General features: G+C 43.3%; 1 protein-coding gene across 1 annotated transcript; it reads right to left on the reverse strand.

Moving 5' to 3' along the window:
- Positions 1–1,020: 1,020 nt before the first annotated feature.
- LOC128425216 (sterol 26-hydroxylase, mitochondrial-like) lies at positions 1,021–6,366 on the reverse strand. Its single transcript, XM_053411749.1, has 4 exons — positions 6,279–6,366; positions 6,066–6,172; positions 5,153–5,394; positions 1,021–1,135 (listed from the first exon to the last, which is right to left on the reverse strand). Exons 1-4 carry the CDS (start codon positions 6,364–6,366, stop codon positions 1,021–1,023), a joined length of 552 nt encoding a protein of 183 aa, XP_053267724.1.
- Between the last annotated feature and the right edge of the window lie 8,532 nt (positions 6,367–14,898).

Here is a 14,898-nt window from a genome sequence, read left to right on the forward strand (position 1 = left end):
GATCCCAGACTGACACAAACCGTTTCCAAGCGGGAAGGTAGGGCCACAGGGACCTGGGGAAGAGGATCACGACCTGCTTGAGGTGGAACATTTTCCCAACGGAGGTAATGAACTTTTTGGTTTCCTCAGGCAAAACCTCGGTCAAGCAGCCCATACGTGTCTCAAACAACACTGAACAGATACCTACATTCAAAAAAATGTAAATAAAAGGAATATAAAGTCATTATGAATATTATGAATAGATTTGCAGGTTTTCCACTAGATTTCCACGAGCCAACTAAGTGGCTAAAATTGACTTTAAAAATCCACTGACTAACAAAAAACAAAAATGTAAAACATATCCTCCTTGGTTGAAAATGCTGATAAAAGGACTGGTAGGTGGAGCCGTGGGCTCTTTCCTTAATGTCAGTGTTTAAACAAAGCTTCATACTTACTGTTCCAATATTAGCTCGCAGAGTCGGTTTTAGTCTAACTCTCAGCAAGAAAGTAAACAAGCATGTTTACAGAGTTACCCGAGTTTCTAACATTGATCATGCCTGAGGGAGGGTTTTTTAAAGCTGTTGTAACAAAGTCTTTGGTTAGAGGTCATGTAATGAACCTAATCCTTCCTATGTGATTCTAGCAAACGCTGGAATCAACCCCACAGTTTATCTCCCTGTATCTATTCAGCGGTCAAGGCCAAATGACTGTGCAGCCGTGCCAGAGTGAAAACGCCTGAATGACAGCACGCTCACTTCCTCTCCAGACAGTTAATTCTCTGCTCCAACTACATAAAGTTACAAAAGTAACAAAACACTCAAGTAAAACTCATTTAAAGCTGTAAGATCTGATGCAGGAGTGAAAGAGTCAAGGACAACTGCAGTGAGATTGTTTGCACTGTCAACTCCCAGGCTGGCATAGAATTGTTAATAAATAATAAAGATATAAACCATCTAGAAAGGTTGAAGAGAAGAAGTTGGATGCTTTATCATCTTAACTCGTAGCCGTCATTCATTGAAATCATTACTTTTCGGGGGGTTTTCAGTGGGAGTGGGAGTGGCTTTCCTTGAGGAAATGATTGACAGATCGACAGTGTTTGGGTATCAACATCCACGGGTTCAGGATACTGCGGGTCCGCTGCCAGTTGGCCCCAATCCTAAAAAGAGGAGGATAATAAGTGGAAATGAGGCTCCAGTTCCAGTTTGGGGCAGATCTGTTCATGTACAATGAATTTAAAATGTGCATGCCCTAAAAAGAAAACCCAATCTTTTCTATGATATCTCATTGTGGAGGTCACTAGATTGCACACAAAGATTAATTCCGCAGAGGAAGTCCGTTATGGTACAAGGCTTCAAATCACGAAAAATGGCCGCTCAATTCATAATGGTAGACATTCTCTTGGGCGTAGGTAAATTACCCCAAGAGGTTTTCTTGCAGATCTGGGCATGAGCCAAACAACATTTATCTGAAAAATGTTTTCGGTCATTTTAGGTAGTTCTTGTCACACTGATGCATGTTCAAGTGCATATTTTCCCAGTTTGGTTTTACTTAGTTATTTGATGTTGTAAAAATAGAGGGAAGCGTCATGATTGACAGCTGCGACTGACTCGCTATTGCCTGTGCACATGTACATTCCTGATCAAAATCTTAAGACCAGTTAAAAAATTGCATGAATTTGCATTTTGCACTGTTGGATCTTAGGTAGGTTCTAAGTAGAGCTTCAAAATGCAAAAAGAAGAAATGGGAACAAGAGACAATTTAACTCAAATAGGCTGTTCATCAGCTGATCAAAAGTTTAAGACTACAGCCTTTAAAAGCCAAAATCTGTGCAAAAATTTGGATTCCATGTCATTTCCTGTCAAGTAATCACACTGTGAAGATCTCTTGATGGCAAAGGCAAAAAAACTCACCGTCTTTGAACATGGTAGGATTGTTGAACTGCATAAACAAGGCCTCTCACAACGTGCCATCGCTGCTGAGGTTGGACGCAGTAAGACAGTCATTTTGCATTTCTTAAAAGATCCTCAGGGTTATGGAACAAAAAAATCAAGTGGTAGACCCAAAAAAATCTCACCGGCGCTGAGGTGGAAGAAAGTTTTATTCTCTGACGAGAAAAAATTTAACCTTGATGGTCCTGATGGCTTCCAAAGTTACTGGCATGACAAGGAGATGCCACCTGAGATGTTTTCTACGCGGCACAGTGGAGGGGGCTCGCTCATGATCTGGGGTGCTTTTTCCTTCAATGGAACAATGGAGCTCCAGGTTGTGCAGGGGCGTCAAACAGCAGCTGGCTATGTGGAGATGTTGTAAGGAGTGCAGACAGGTGTGTGGATCCAATCGCACGACTCGGAGACACAAGAAGGTGCAATTAACCAGCTTTACTGTAGAATATTGGTACACGTCACGGCAGTCCAAACATGGGTACAATAATCCACAGGAGACAGGCAGCGGCAGAGTTCGTAATCGTTTCAGTCCAAGGTCGGTACACGGGAGGGCAGTCGATCACAGGGCAGGGTATCCGGCAGGGAAAAGGCAGAGACGTAAACCGTTAAGCAGGCAGGGATCGGTAACAGGAAGGCTATCAGGAGGAATTGCTGGAACGCTAGGAACATTGAGAAACAAAGACGAACTGGCAACGCCACACAGGAACACACAGACTAAATACACCGGGTGATGAGGACCAGGTGAAAACAATCAGGGAGGAGCTGACAATCACCCAGGTGGAACACACACACGAGCGAGGGAGTGAGGAGTCTGAAACGAGAGGAGAGGTGAGTAAACAATAACAACACATAACAAGAATAAGTTATAAATCTCCAGCCAACTTAACTTAATAAACTGGGCTGGCCATAACAGATGTTGCAGCGGGCATCCCTCATGACTGAGGGCCCTCGTCTGTGACGACTGGGTTTTTCAGCAGGACAACGCTCCAATTCACAATGCCCGTCTGACCAAGACTATTTTCCAGGAGAATAACATCACTCTTTTGGACCATCCTGGGTGGGAACATTTGGGGATGGATGGCAAGGGAAGTTTACAAAAATGGACTTCAGTTCCAGACAGTGGATGCCGCTCGTGAAGCCATCTTCACCACTTGGCGCAACATTCGCACTAGCCTTTTGGAAACACTTGCATCAAGCATGCCAAAACGAATTTTTGAAGTGATCAACAATAATGGTGGAGCTACTCATTACTGAGTCAGTTTTTGACACTTTCATTTCTGTTTTAGGAGTTTTTATTTTATTTTTTAGCTGTGGTCTTAAACTTTTGATCAGCTGATGAACAGCCTACTTCAGTTAAATTGTTATTTTCAATAAATTGCCTGCTCACAACTTTTGGGCTCTTGTTCCCATTTCTTCTTTTTGCATTTTGAAACTCTACTTAGAACCTTCCTAAGATTCAACAGTGCAAAATGCAAATTCATGCCATTTTTTAACTGGTCTTAAGATTTTGATCAGGAGTGTATAGGTCGATACCTTGATACCAAAGCTCCACCCCCATATAGCTGAGACTGGCTCAAATATCACAGCATTGGGCGAAAGATGGCTGGGATATTTTGGCTTCAGTTCTGGATAGTGGGAGGAAGTGGAAATGCAACGTTATCCATGTTCAGTGTATGGGATTTGTCTTTGTTAAAATGAAAACTTTGATAAAAACTGCCCTAAGTATTCTATGGGGCAAATGATATACAGTACATGTCGCAATAGCACTAGCATTTCCACTGCCTCCATGGCCACACCTCCACACTACATGAGTGCGCTCACTCGGTTGGGGCCTACAGTCTGTTGACATTATGAAATTAGGTGAAAGTGGCTCCTAAACACATAACCAGAGGCACTACTGGTTAAGCTTATTGGCTAAATATTTTTTTTTAAAAATTAAAGAAATTCCATATTGCTGCCCTGAAGATGTACCAAATCAAATATTGACTTCAGTTCATGTTTTTTTTTTACTTAACATAGCAGCAAAAACATTAGCACAACCATCGGGAGGGGTTGGACCAACAGTTTCCCACAAAGGGACTCACAAGTGCACTAAAATGGCCCGACCGGTTACAGAGAAACTCACAACACAACACACAGAGAGAGAGTGTGACTTTATTGTCCGACGGGGGGGGGGATGATGAAGAGGTGTGTTTGCTGCGTACATTGTGTTGTTAGGGGAAAGCTAAGTAACGCTATGTATGTTGTACAGGGGACGAGCACGCAGTAACTTCATGCAGACACTGTTTGTTTCCACAACTGCAGGTATGTGAGTTTATGTATGTCCTGTTGTATTATTTTCTTAATATCCAACACGTACGTTAGATTGTCTAATTTATGTAAAGTGTATTTTATTTACGTTATTTAATTTAATTTGTTAATTATTTTATTTAGTTATAGTAATAATTAATGTGTATATTGTCATTGTATATTGTCATTGATTAATTTTTCACAAATTTTAGAGCCTTTTTATATGGTCCCCCCCATGATACCTTTTTTCGTTTTCTGAGATGTTATATCAGGGAATATAAAAGAAGAGTACTTCAAATTGCCATGTATTGTTGTACATTAATATATTTTTATGAGAGGTATGTTTTATCAGGTGTATTATATCAGGTAAAATGTACCCGACATTAGTGATGGTGTTACTAATTGTCAATAGTGTTCTAGGGTTAAAGAAAAAAAACATTCACAAGGCAGAAGTGAAGACACTACATTTACACATCAAATAGTTGTTGGTTGTTTAAAATCTTGTGTGTTAGCTTTTAAAGCAAAGAAACTGATCATTACTAATTCTTGGATGTCCACCTGACCCACTGCAAGCACTTTTATAAATGAAAAGCATCGGGGGAGTGATGCACACCATGTACTGTCAGACAATGCAACATTTTTTAAGATTGTAAAAAGGCTATTTGACAATGGAGCTCAAGTGATTTTTCAATCTATTAAGCTTTAGGTTGCATCTACAGTCCTACTGGACACAGACCCTTCTAAAAAAAAATGCATTGTCGAGCTCAACATAATTGTGTTATTTTCTAAATGTTTTCTTACGAATCAGAATCATTTTCTGATAAGTTTTAAATCGTCTCTCTAGACCCGATATTCAGTGAAAATTTTTGGAAAAAGTGTCGTTGGACTTGTCCTCTGACTGGCCTGAGAGACAAAGGTAAAGCTAAGAGAGGTACACTCACTCGGTCAGGGGTCCATAGGCCTGGTTCCTCATCTCTTGGTACAACCTCAAGAAGGGCATGTCGGTCCGGATCGGATGTTTCCCATCCTGCCTCAAAACCTGCTCTATCAGGTCCGCCTGAGCCATGTTCACAAGGGTCAGAGGGCCTAACTCCGACTTCCACAGCGGACCGTAGATCTTGCGGTGCTCAATCTTTGAGCAAATGATATGAGTTAATAAATATTTTTTTGTGGGATAGAGTGTCTTCAATTGATTTTTTTTTTATTTTTGTGTGTATTTGTGATGCTGAGTGAAAGTTTGAATGTTTCTTATTTAGGTAACAGCGTCTCAATCACTTTGCTGTCTTCTTCTTTTCTTGGATAAATCCAACAAAGCTGAGCTTTAACACCAAATGTTGTATGAAACCTGTCCATTCTTGTGCCTTGGGGCTGGACAGGTAGATCAGGTTCTATCTTAAACTACTACTTATTTACTTCCCTTCATTTACTTTTCTTTTTTCAATAAACCTCCCATCAAGTAGCCTGAAGGAGTTTATAGGCTCTCATCAGCAGGCACAGCTGTCATCACAGGGTTTCCAGTTGCCGAAGCCTTAATGTCCCTTGCAATTATTTCATAAATATCTCAAACAATCTCAAAAGAAATACAGGTTTCCAAGCACCAATTAAAAAAGCTCTGGGGGAGTCCAATGGGTAGAATGGTTGAGGATGATTTGCTAAATTAAATTTTAAATTTTTCTATAGATGTAAAGACAGTTTTTTTAAATATATATTTATTTTTACAGCGTACTTGTACTGTAGAGTCCGGATGTGTGTCAGTAGTAGGACATTCAAAACCTGAAACACCGAATTATGTGCAAGTATCAACAGTGCCTCATTATTCCCAACCACCTTAGATGAGCTAAGGCCCGCCAATACCCTGCCGCTGATTGGCTGCAACTCAAGAACTTCCTCGGTTGGGTTAACGCACGGAGACTGATGTCTGGTTAGCGTTACAGCCAGGGTAGGTTCAGAGCCCAACAGGGCTAGGGATCAAAGTGAGTCAGTGTGTTTGAGAAATGTTTAATTAAAATAGATTATATTACATATTATTATCATCTAGCAATGACTTATTAGTCTTTCATGATTTACATGTTAGTTTTGTAGCTTCTATTGTCCAGGTCTTGATACAGGTGAAAATGAAAAGCAGCAGCAGGCTGTCAACCACATGAGTGTTCATGTAAGACACGTATCAGTACTCATCTGCATCTGTGAAGTCGTCTGGAAGTATCCCTTCACAAAAAGCCAGTACAGGTTGGTCAATAGATTGGGTCACTGCTCGTCCATCGCTTTCAGTTGGTTAGGGGCCCACGGAGCTGCTGCTGCGGCTGGTGGGGGAGGCGGAACTAGACACATATCGTCGGTGGGAGTCCGGTCCCAGGCCTGTATATAAATATACATATATATTTGCTATTATGTGTATTTGATCCTTTTTTGGACATTGCTATTAAATTGTGCGTTGGTGTAATTTTATCAGTTACCTTTGATTAAGGTTTTGTTTTATTTATACCATTTGTCATCCTTTTGAGGGACTTTGTTCCAGATGTTTTGAATATATATATATATGCCCACAATCAGCTGATTAGAAAAACAGAGAACTGTGAATAAATAAGAAAGATGACGTTCCTGATAGATATAATACTGAGCTTCATTAGTGTTTCCTTTTTGATAGGCAAATTTTATTTGTAACCTTTTAACATTGTTTCACTTGTTTCCAGTCTTGATGCTAAGCTAAGCTAAGCTAAACGACAATACATCAAACAGATTTTAAAAAGATCATTTGAAAATTTGAATTAAATTGAATTTACGTTCAAGTCTGTGTTCAACCCCCTGTCTCCCTCCAGCCGCCATCACTGCAGTGTGATCTTCGCCGATGCTGCAACGCTGAAGTCCCACATCCAGAGCGCTCACTGTGAGACTTTTATCGTATAGGCTGAGCAGCTGAGATGTCGATGATGGTGAAGTTGAAGGAAAGATTCCGCGGACCCAGAACTAGCTTGTATAGTAATTTTTTATACAAAGAAGTTCACAGATCAGGACAGGCACAATGGTATACCCGGAGACATTCCCAACCAAATGCAGAAGCCTGAATTTGCAGGAGTCAAGCCCACATTATATAGAGAGGTTGCGACCCAAGGCAAAACAACGTCCCAAATCCCGTGATTAAGCAGGACGTGACTGCATGTATCTCAGCATATATGTAAATGAAATGGTGTATTCATAAAGACATGCCTCATGCTTAAAGACGGAGACCCATGTTCTATACCAGGGGTGGGCAAACTTTTTGACTTGCGGGCCACAATGGGTTCTATAATTTGACAGAGGGGCCGGGCCAGGACCGGATGGATGGAGTGTTTTTGTGAACTAATATAAATGACATGGAAAAATCATTACATGACATGATTTGGCCTTTAACAAGTAGCAAAGCATAGCCTGACATTGTCATACTCACAATTCTAGTCAGAATGTGAGTCTGATACCGCTCCATTGGGCTGTGATTATGGGGCGTGTTTCAACCGAACCAGGAAATAAAATTCCTCTTCGCTCAATTGGATAGACCTACAAACAATCAGAGCAACGTAGTATGTGACGTATGTAAAGTGACGCATAGTTGTTGTCAACAGAACTCAACTGCACGCACGCTGGAAGAAGTAGAAGAAGATCAGTAAAAACGATTTTTGCCGGGGATGTACAAATTATTTAAGGATACACGGAGAGCTTACCAACACGATTAGCATTTTTGAGAGAAGCAGTTAATGTAACAGCCCCCCCCCCCCACACTCCCCCCGAACATAACGCAGAGTTTCTCTACTGATGGCACACGGCTCTTTATTGTTCACGTCATCGTAGCCGTAAATACACCGTAAAACTGGAATGACATTAGGTATACGATATTTTAATCCATAAAACCAAACACAAACGTTAAAATACAATAAACAAACATATTACCACGAGACAAGTCTGATGCGTTAACGTGACAGCGACTCTCGTTCCGCGCTACCTGCAGCAAAGTAAATGGGACCAGCTTGCTTACCTCGTTCCGCTGGCGAGGGGTGTTAAACTATAGTTTTTGAGAAATGCCGCACAGCCGGCGTCCGGTCGTTGTTCCTGCTCCTATCCTGTACGGCAGGTATCTTATTGCACTGGTCCGCAAGCGAGGGATCTGGTGCGTCTATTAACATTGTCCGCTCCTTAAGCTGCAGGTATTTATGCGAGGGGAGTCGCTACGTGTAAAACCAAATAAGCCCAACACAAAATAACAGAATAAAACAGTATGCAGAAAGGGGCAGGTGTAGCAGTCAGTTATAGTAAAGGTGAATGCACGTACGAACAAGTTCTCCGTTTAGGATTACAGCGCCACAACACATCAAACAAATCGTATCGCATTTGTCGGTCCTGTAAGAACTTAATAACACGGTTGGAGCGCGACATTCCCGTGTCCCATCTTCTTCGCGACCATCGGGGCCAGCTGATTGATTAAACTTTTTCCGAATCCCATAGAAAGGACGGCAAAAACATCTTTTCGATCTACAAATGCCTTGATCGCGTTTCTCTGTTCCTCTTTCAAAATTAATGCTCTGTCGATGTCTCCTAAAACAGACTCGATGGCAGCATCTACACATCTCAGCTCTCCAGCGGCAGGCATGTTTGTGGAAAACAAAGTCAACCCAAGCGCTCTTTGATAACGTAGTTGATTACGTTAGCGTTGATCATCTACCAATCATCGTATAAAGCCCGCCCTGACAATCTGATTGGTCCGGTCGATTTCGAACCGGGCATAATTTCTCCCCAACGGAGCGACTCCAGACCGAACTTCCCGACCTCAAATGTTGTGGCCGGGGCTAAGTTCGTCTGCCATCCAGGGTAAGCAAAGCATTTACTGCAAGGCAATTTAACAAAACCCGCCTTCGGAGAAAGGCTTGCTAGCCTTTGCTATTTCGAATGCCACCAAAAAACTTGCCTTGGTATTTGACTCTTGAATCGCAGTTTGTCGAAAAAGCCGTAGCCGTTCTTGCGTTGACTGCTTGCTAGTGTAGTTAGCATGCTTCTTAGCAAAGTGACGGCTGATGTTGTACTCCTTGAAAACTGCAACAGTTTCTCGGCATATCAGGTACACAGCCTTCGATTTGACTTCAGTGAAAAAGTATTTTGTTGTCCAATCAATGTTAAACACTCGCCAGTCATTGTCCACTTTTCGTTTCCATGATCCGCTCATTTAACAGAAGGGCTCACAGGGCAAAGTGAAAAAGTGAAGGGAGATCATGTGCCCTTTCCTGCCCTATACACCACACTCCCGGTCAAATTTAATTTAGCTGACGCTTTTATCCAAAGCAACTTACAATAAGTGCATTCAACCCCGAGGGTACAAACCCAGAACAACAAGAAGCAAGAAAGTACAATTTCTTCAAAAGTAAAACTACAAAGTGCTATAAGTAAGTGCCATTTAAGTGCTACTAAATTGTGAGTTTCAAAACAATTTAATATTTTTTTTAAATATTTGAACATGTTCGGCGGGCCGGATTAAAAAGCCCAAAGTGCAGTATACGGCCCACGGGCCGTACTTTGCCAATATCTGTTCTATACTCATCCATTAACAGGTCCGAAATCATTCCCTAGGGGGAGAGAATTACATGGAGGGATTTCTGAGAATCTGAAGATGAGGGCCGCATGCTTAAACATGTGATTCTTGTTTATACCTATATTAAAGGAATCTATTTAGCTGAATATACCACACCTTCTACAAATATGCTCTCTGCCCTACGGCCTTCAAGACTGTGCCTGGCACACATTCCCACGCACATATAGAGCATCCAGGAGCAGCCTTTTACTGACACTATCCATCATCGGCACTACTGATCATTCAGGTGTTAAGGAGCAGGTGCTCTGTGTGGTTTCGTCTCTTGTTGTGCCTCAAGCCTAAAGCTGCATTACCATCTGCAATTAACCATTTTACACTGAGCTGAACCGTATATTTCAATGCATTAAGTTATATTTTCATATCCTGATCTGAAATAATTTTATAATCAAAAGTTTCTAAAACATTAGGTACAGCTGAAGGTTTAATGTCTTCATGTGAAACACAACACTCATCAACAGCTGGGACTTATTTCAGTTTCCTAATAATAATATTAACCGACGAGCCCTTTTATTCCAATGTCACATCATCGCTCTTCCTTCCACACTGACACATTTCCCTGTAACCCAATACCCATGTCCAATTCCTTTCCCTCAGGAAAACCTTCCTCGCTGCTTCGTCAGTAGCAGGATTTGTTGTAGTTAGACATGGTAGCTTAACCGGAGCTTGTTTTACGTCGGCAGAAGCCAGCATTATGTTCCTGGGTCATCCCTCTGTCTCTCTGTCTGTCTGTCTGCTTGTCCATCCCTTCGTCCATTTGTTCCACATGATATCTCAAGAATGAAATGACACAAATTTGACACAAACTTTCACCTCAGCTCAAGGGTAAATGATTAGAATTTGGTGGTCAAATGTCAAAGGTCAAGGTCCCTGTGACCTCAAACAATTTCCTTTTACCCTATAAACATGTTTTCTTAAGAACACACGTTACAGCTAGGAATCGCTTAACACTTCTTTCACTATGTAGGTACCAATTGAGTCTTGTAATGTGCAGTAAATTCATATTACACTTTTGTGTGTATTTTTCAGGTTGATCTACAAGTGCTCCATGTGTGACACTCTGTTCACTCAGCAGTCCCTGCTCTGCGCACACTTCAACCAGCGTGTTGTCAATCATAAAGTCTCAGTGTTCAAATGCCCTGACTGCTCCTTGCACTATGCACAGAAACAGCTCATGTTGGACCATATCAAAGTAAGATTGAAGAATTGTTATTTCATGCATGTTAATGAGTTTAATATTGACTTATGTTCCTAACATCATCATTACGTCTGCAGCAGAACATCATGCAAAATTATACGATTTCTATTTAAATTTTCTAGAAATGTTTTGCACACCAGCATTAATGATATAAACTCAGAAATATGATTCAATCTGCATTTGTGGATCATTCATCCAGGCCATTCATGGAACCCTGAAGACCATCGAGGTTCCACCAAACTTGGGCATCAACCTTCCTCTCAGCATCAAGCCCGCCAATTATAATATAACAGCATTAACACCAACAGCCCCGGCAATAACAACAAAAAGATGGAGGAAATGTTAATCGTCAAGACAAGGGAGAAAAGAAACCTTCACGTTCGCCACAAAAGAAAAGCAACAGTAAATCCTCAGCAGGTCTCAAGAGCCCTCCAAGCTCAAGATACACATGTGGGGACTGCAGTACTCTCTTCAGTTCCAGGGAGGTATTTGTGGCTCATATGAGGCATGAACATGGAAAGGTGAATGTCTGACTTCTCTCTTATAGCCAATTTTTTTTTTATCACATCATGTTTTTGAAATACCCGCTCAGCAAGTGAGTTCAAAATGGAGAAGATTCTCGGCATACTGCTAGCATAGAAAGACAGAAAAAATGATCGTGTTTGGAATGGGTAACCAGATAGATAGATGGTGTTCATGAAGCATTTCTTTAGGTTACCTTAATCAGTCTCATGCTCACATTGTAGATCTTGAAGAAGCATCCATGTCGACAGTGTGACAAGTTCTTCAGCTCCTCCCACAGTCTCGGTCGACACAACCGTCTCAAACACAGGGGGCTGCGGAAAGTCTACACATGCCCGTGAGTACACACACTCTTTCATCAGGCCTCAGTGAATACAATTGCAAATCCATGCAGGGTCCAAATAATTGTTGTGTTTAACTGTTTGAGTCGCACTCTTGTATGTAAAGGAGTTCCTGTTGCTCGACAACACAACAGTAGCCAATGATGACAAATCTGCAGCAACCAAACCCAAAAGGCTCCTGATGTGTAGTCGATTAAAGCAGAAAATTATTAATTTCTATGTTGCCCCTTGATTCTTCTTGTCTTTAAATTCCTATGTCTATTTAGTCGAGACGAAACACTGGGCACTGCTCATCCTTGACGATCACAAATCTTGTAACATACAGGATTTGTTGTACCCTGCCTCTGACGGCTTTAGTTTTATGCATTGAGAGCTTTCATTGTTTAGCGTTAGGAAGAATATCAAGTTAGGCCAATCAGAAATTCAAAAGGCTGCAGTAAACCCTAACCCTAACCCTAACCCAACGGCTAGTTTGGCAAACCCCAATAAAGGCAAGTAAAGTGACCAGCATGAACAGCAGAGGCCGGCATAAACCTTTTAAGTAACAACGCGAATAAAATTGTGAACCTGAGGATGAGCATAAAATGTCAAATTTTCAGCTTACTGGAGTTAAAATTGATGTTTCTCTCTGCTTTGCTAGTCACTGTCCAGCTCTCAGTCAGCCCTTCACTAAAAGAGTGCTGTTGGATCAGCACATTCAGATGATGCATGGCATCAAAGAACCAGAGGGGAAGACCGTCCGCTCTGAGAATGTGGAGGAATTACCTGACAAGGAAACGGTACTGTGGCACAAATTTTAAGACATGCAACTTAATCAGAGGGAAGTTCTCCTTTTGATCAATACCCTACAAGTGAATTTTATGATTCTCCCGTCCTAGCCTAACCTACTATCTTGATCACCTCTACAGACCCCCAGCCCAAAGAGGAAGCCAGGGGAGGATGAGGGATCGCCAGGTTTGAGCTCCAGGGGATCAGACTCACAGCTTCTGAAAAGGCCCAAAGTGAACATCCCCAAAGTTCACAAGTGTATGGTTTGTGGCTTCACCTCAGATGACATCGCCGCTTTCCAAAAACACATTCCCCAGCACAAGCTGGTGGCTCATCCTACCACTGTCAGGAGTGCGATCTGTGCTACACCTCCAACCGATCACTGTCCCGACATCTCTTCATCGTTCATCGACTGAAGGAGCCGCACGGCCTCGCCCGATGCAACGGACGGACCAGGGGTGATGATGAGAGTCAGAGGGAGAACAAGCTGGACGTTACGGACGAGAACAATGATGGGAAACCCAACACCAAATGCAAAGTGTGCAGGAAGAAGTTTGAAACTGAGGGAAACCTAACCACTCACATGACACATGGAATGGCCTTTATCAAGTCTAAGAGAGTGCAGCTGAGAAGTGAAAATAACTAATTTTTTAACATTGCATACAACATACAATACATTGGTGATTATGATGTACATAATGTACACAATATACTCACAAAAATATGTAATAAATGTTGAAGTCAGTGTCTTTAAGTAAACAGAACAAGATACTTTATAGGCCTTGAATAGAGGAGCTTTTTATTTTAAACAGTTTCCATGGTGATCCAAAATCTTAATGCTGCTAATGTCCATTGAATGTCTGCAAGAATAAATGTTCTACTTGGAGATGTTACGGTTTGTGGAAGGAGATGGACCCAGGATGCAGAGGTAACAAACAAAAAGGTATTTAATATAAAAAGAGTCTTTAAACAAGACAAAAACAAACAGGAACACTAACACAAGTAACTCTGGCGTCAAGGCGCACTGAGAACAAGGAAGCTGGTCGAGACAGCAGGAATGAACAAACAAACCTTATCTGACCCGTGTGGAAACGGGTAGAAAACAACGAGTACAAACCGACAGGGGACAAAGGGAAACACAGAGGCTTAAATACAGAGGAAAGGAAGGGGCAATTACGCACAGGTGAAACACATGAGGATTGGGCACGACAATCAACCACAGGAAGTAAAGACTGAAACCACACACAAGGGACAGATACTACAAAATAAAACAGGAAACAGAAAATACACTGATGAGACTGAAACTTAACAAACTAAAAAGACAGGACATCACAGTAGCCCCCCCCCCCCCCCCCCCCCCCTCAAGGACCAGATTCAAGACGGTCCAACGGGTGGGAGGAGGGGGGAACCGGAGGAGGGAATCCGGGAGGTGCCCAGGGTCTCAGGCCGACGGCACCGCGGCCGCTCAGGAACCTGGCACAATGTCTCAGGTGGATGGCTCAGAGGCCGGACAGGGACAGAGCACGGGAGCTCCTCAGGAGGGCGGCGCCTTGGCCGCTCCGGGACAGAGTTCTGAGGCTCGGGAGGACGGCGCTGTGGCCGCTCGGGGACAGAGTTCTGAAGCTCGGGAGGGCGGCACCGAGGCCGCTCAAAGGCAGAGAGCAAGAGCTCCGGCCTCAACCCCGGACGTGGGGCAAGAACGAGGATCTCCGACGCCGAAACACAGGGGACGTCAGCCGAGAGCCTCCGGCGCGGAGCAGGCACTGGAGCAGGGACTGGAGCTGGGTGCGGAGCTGGCACCGCAAGGATCATCGACTCCGAAACACAGGGGACGTCAGCCGAGAGCCTCCGGCGCGGAGCAAGCACTGGAGTAGGGACTGGAGCTGGGTGCGGAGCTGGCATCGCGAGGATCTCCGACGCCGAAACACAGGGGACGTCAGCCGAGAGCCTCCGGCGCGGAGCAGGCACTGGAGCAGGGACTGGAGCAGGGACTGGAGCTGGGTGCGGAGCTGGCACTGCGAGGATCTCCGACGCCGAAAAACAGGGGACGTCAGCCGAGAGCCTCCGGCGCGGAGCAGGCACTGGAGCAGGGACTGGAGCAGGGACTGGAGCAGGGACTGGAGCAGGGACTGGAGCTGGCACCGCGAGGATCTCCGACGCCAAAACACAGGGGACGTCAGCCGAGAGCCTCCGGCGCGGAGCAGGCACTGGAGCAGGGACTGGAGCTGGGTGCGGAGCAGACGCCGC

The sequence above is a fragment of the Pleuronectes platessa genome, chromosome 19 (assembly GCF_947347685.1).
Source record: "Pleuronectes platessa chromosome 19, fPlePla1.1, whole genome shotgun sequence".
NCBI classification, from domain to species: domain Eukaryota; kingdom Metazoa; phylum Chordata; class Actinopteri; order Pleuronectiformes; family Pleuronectidae; genus Pleuronectes; species Pleuronectes platessa.